General features: G+C 29.8%; 1 protein-coding gene across 1 annotated transcript; it reads left to right on the top strand.

Moving 5' to 3' along the window:
* The first annotated feature begins 387 nt into the window (after positions 1 to 387).
* Positions 388 to 1,494, top strand: LOC114716444 (abscisic stress-ripening protein 5-like). The gene is made up of 2 exons (XM_028901451.1): positions 388 to 722; positions 1,303 to 1,494. Exons 1-2 carry the CDS (start codon positions 489 to 491, stop codon positions 1,486 to 1,488), a joined length of 420 nt encoding a protein of 139 aa, XP_028757284.1. The 5' UTR covers positions 388 to 488; the 3' UTR covers positions 1,489 to 1,494.
* Positions 1,495 to 4,258: the final 2,764 nt, after the last annotated feature.

Below are 4,258 nucleotides of genomic sequence, written 5' to 3'. Positions count from 1 at the left end.
ACTATTTGTGGATAGTGTCACTCGTTAAAATTTTTATATTATACATAAATATATAGATTTTAATGAAATATTAGATTCTTTTAATTGTTGAAGAAGTAAAAGTAATACTTATTTTTTGGGGGGAAAAAGTAAAAATAATACATTCCAATTAATCACACCTGTACCAACCGGTTTAGAGCAAACATTGAGAAACATCCAAGTGGCTAAAATAAAGGAAATGAGTCCTCCATTTCGATGCAAAGTCATAATCAAAAAATAAATACAAATTAAACTGATTGTGTGGAGGAGGACCCACCGAGATCTAATAATCTCCACCCATTCACCTGTGACCAATCACACACATCACCAATTATAAATACACATCCTCCTATCCTCCACAAACACACACAAATTTCTTCTTCTTCTTTATCATACTCATCTTCATCTTCTTTTTATTCTGATATTTAATTTGTGATATCCGAGTTTGTACGTATAACCAAAGAAGCAGCATGGCTGAAGAGAAGCACCACCACCACCTGTTCCACCACCACAAGGACGGCGAAGAGAAGCCTGTAGATGCCGGCTATGGCGGCCAAAATCCTTCAGGCGGATATGGTGAGAATCCTGAAAGTGGCTATGGAGGTCAGTCTCTTGAGGAGGATTACAAGAAGGAAGAGAAGCATCATAAGCATCTTGAGCATCTTGGTGAGCTTGGTGCTGCAGCTGCTGGCGTTTATGCTGTGGTATATACGCTGGTTCATTTTAATTTCTTGATTTTTGTTTTCTTTAATTCTCCCAGCCTTTTGATGATCTTTTTTTATTAGGATATTGTTGATCATGTGTGTTTCTAATTCAAATCAATTTTTAAAAAAATTATTTTAATTATTTGATTAAATTGAGGAGAGAAAGGTAAAAAATCGTTTAGGATCGTTTGAACATGTATACATTGGACGGCCTAAAAGTAGAGGCAGATCAGTAAAGTTGTTAAGCATTACTTTTTTTTTATTAACAATTTATTTGGAGATTTGTTTTGTTGATATGGTTTAATAGTATTGTATGATCCATATAACTGACTCCAGATAAATTTTTTTGTTGTTGTGCTTTTTGAAAATTAGGTATGCTTGATGGTGTTTATTTTGAGAGATGAGTTTTATTATTGGAAAAAATTTATATACTTAGTCTTATAAGAATAATTACCCTAGTATTCTTCTTTCTTTAATTAGTCTCTGTATATTACTACTATAATTTATTATAAAGTTAATATTTTATATATAAATATATTCATGTTAACATTGATGAATGAATGTTTGAAATGATATGTAGCATGAGAAGCACAAGGCGGAGAAAGACCCAGAGCATGCACACAAGCACAAGATAGAAGAGGAGATTGCCGCCGCCGCCGCTGTCGGATCCGGTGGCCTTGCCTTCCATGAGCATCACGAGAAGAAGGAAGCCAAGGAAGCCGACGAGGAGGCTCATGGCAAGAAGCACCACCATCTCTTTGGCTAAACATTATATATATATATATATATATATATATATATATAAGCACATGCTGTGAAGCATCACCGTTACCTATCTGCTTTGTTATGTATAATTATGTGTTGTGTTTCCTTTTTTATGGTTTCTGCGAACAACTTTTGAGTGTGTTTGGGGACAGGCTTTTCTTACTGGGTGGTTGCTTCATATATCTGTGTGCTGCAGGTGAATTATCAATAATAAATGAAAGTAAATTAATTTGAGATGACTTTTTCTTCATTATATTGATCATCTTTAATTGCTGGGCATTGATTAATCTGTATATGCTCATTCAATCTTTTTGAATTTGTTTCGATGCCTTTTTTCTTGCCGACACTCGATTATTAATTTATAAAATAAAATCTATAAAAAAATCATATTTTAGCTATCAATTATAAATACATAGTACTGCTTCTAGCTAGTCTCATATATACACCCACACACATGTATATATTTATATTTATCTAAGTAAATATTGAGGGATTTTTATCGGTCTCATATATAATCAAAAGGTAGCTTTTGTTTAGGTCATTTAAGATTCCTAATTCAATTCTAGCCTTATTTAAGACACTGTTTTTCAATTGTGTAATAACTAAGATGAAGGGTAATTTTAGAAAACCAAACTCGAGAGTGTTTGGTTAAAAACCAAACTATAATTTTAAAAGTAAATTTAAGATATACAAAGTAAGTAAGTATGTGAGTTGAAATTTCATTTTAACTTTTGTGAAATCACATTTTTAAGTACCTTTCAACTAATATTCTTAATAAGTCTAAACTAAGCTCCACTTCATACTCAAGACTGAATAAAAGGATATCTCATCATTTGGATTTTACTCCTTGTGTTCCTAAATATAGAAAGTAAATAATTAATAAATATTAAAAAAATTAGTTAAGCTAACTATATAAAAAATGAATGTTGGTTATACCTTTTTTTTAATTAATAATTTGTATTGAAATTACTTTATCAACATAATTATTATTCAAATATATGATAGTCTAAAAATAAATTATAAATTTAGGATATAAAATATATTGAAATATTATAATTAGTAACAAAATAAATCTCAACTAGCTTTTATATTGGGAATAGAAAAAGATATATAAAATATTATCTAGTCATCATGAGCTACGGAGAAAACAAAAGAATGGAATGAAATGCATCATATCACTGAAAACTGCAAAAGTCCAAATGATGGGCCCTAGCACAAGGTATGCAAGATATATAAAAGAATTCGCACTCAGAAATTTAGGTCTAATGATACCGATCTCCGCTTTGGAAAGAAGGTTATGGGTTTAAACTTGTACTCGTCATACGCTATTGATTTGACCCCAATGAAAAAAACAAGATTAGCAATTCAAAATAAGTTAATTAAATTATATATAAAAATTAATTAATTAATTAATTCACCAAATTCTAGGCCATTAGGGGCAAGATATGAAGGATATTTAGTATACACTGGATATAAGGTAAAAATCCAACTTTTAGGTGGAATAATAGAATCCATACGGAGGGCTTTCATTATAGGATTCTTTGTCAAGGAAAAGTGTGATACATTTTTCTTGATTCACAATGTCTTATATTTATTCAAAAATGACTGCATTATTTTTGAGGAGATCATAATTATTATACTGAAGGACCAAACATAAATTAATTAGTCAGAAAGTCTTTACATTGATCATTTATATAGCGTAAATTTACTGGTCAAATTATGAGCATTTACCATTTACGTAATACAAATATATGACTAAAAATATTGGTAATATTGTTTGCCGCTTTAAACAATAAATTTACAAGTGAAAACAATGAGATTATTATGAACACAAAAATTTGTGAATTTAGCCTTTATGTATGGTTCTCCCTTAATCTTAATTGCTCCACTCTATCTCTTTAACATCCTATATTTGGTATAATTTAAATTTTTACATTGATATCTAAACTCTTTTATTATGAAAATTTTTTTTGCTAATAATAAACTTAACTAAATTAAAATATATTTTAGGTGGCTGAAAACAATAACCTAACAAATAGGAAAAGCTTATATTTTGAACCAGAGAGAGTATATATTAATAGCAAGATTTAAACTCATGTTATGTATGCATGGATGGATGTTAAATTTGAACAAGAAGAAAAGAAAAAGAAAAAAGACGTAAAGACAGAAGAGATAATGAGTAATAAAAATGATGAAATTTCAACTTGAATCGATTGAGTTTTAGAAATCAACATGAATGATCAGACAGTTAATTCTGACATGTTCTATTTGTCTTTTTGTGTATGTGTTTCATAATCTCAAGTTATCCTATTTGATTTTGACTGGTAGCTTTTATATATATATATATATATATATATATTTGCATGCGCATTAGTTTTAGGGTTAGATGCATTTTGTTTATTTATCATCCAAGAATTGTTATATAAGTGATATATATATATATATATATATCTCTCTCTCTCTCTCTAAGGGAACAATCATGACAACACAAGAAACTAAGTGAATGAGGAGTTCATTCGGACTCACATTACAAGTTGCAGAAACTGGCGATATTTTTCCATAACACAATTAATTAAGTCCTTGAATGATAAAAATCGAATCACCTTTTGCTTTTAGTCCAAGCATGAATGTGTGTGTGTGCTTGTGTGTGAAATTGCTCTTTCCTTACCCAGAAAAAATATATCGTTGATATAATTAAACTTGAAAGCACCACCACATTGGTTGGGTGATGGGTAATTATTTAAAATGAACATATTACCTACTGACAGGGA

This window comes from Neltuma alba, unplaced genomic scaffold, assembly GCF_004799145.2.
Source record: "Neltuma alba isolate B1F8T4 unplaced genomic scaffold, ASM479914v2 tig00011656_pilon, whole genome shotgun sequence".
Lineage (NCBI taxonomy): Eukaryota > Viridiplantae > Streptophyta > Magnoliopsida > Fabales > Fabaceae > Neltuma > Neltuma alba.
This window is presented reverse-complemented; position numbering and strand designations above follow the sequence as displayed.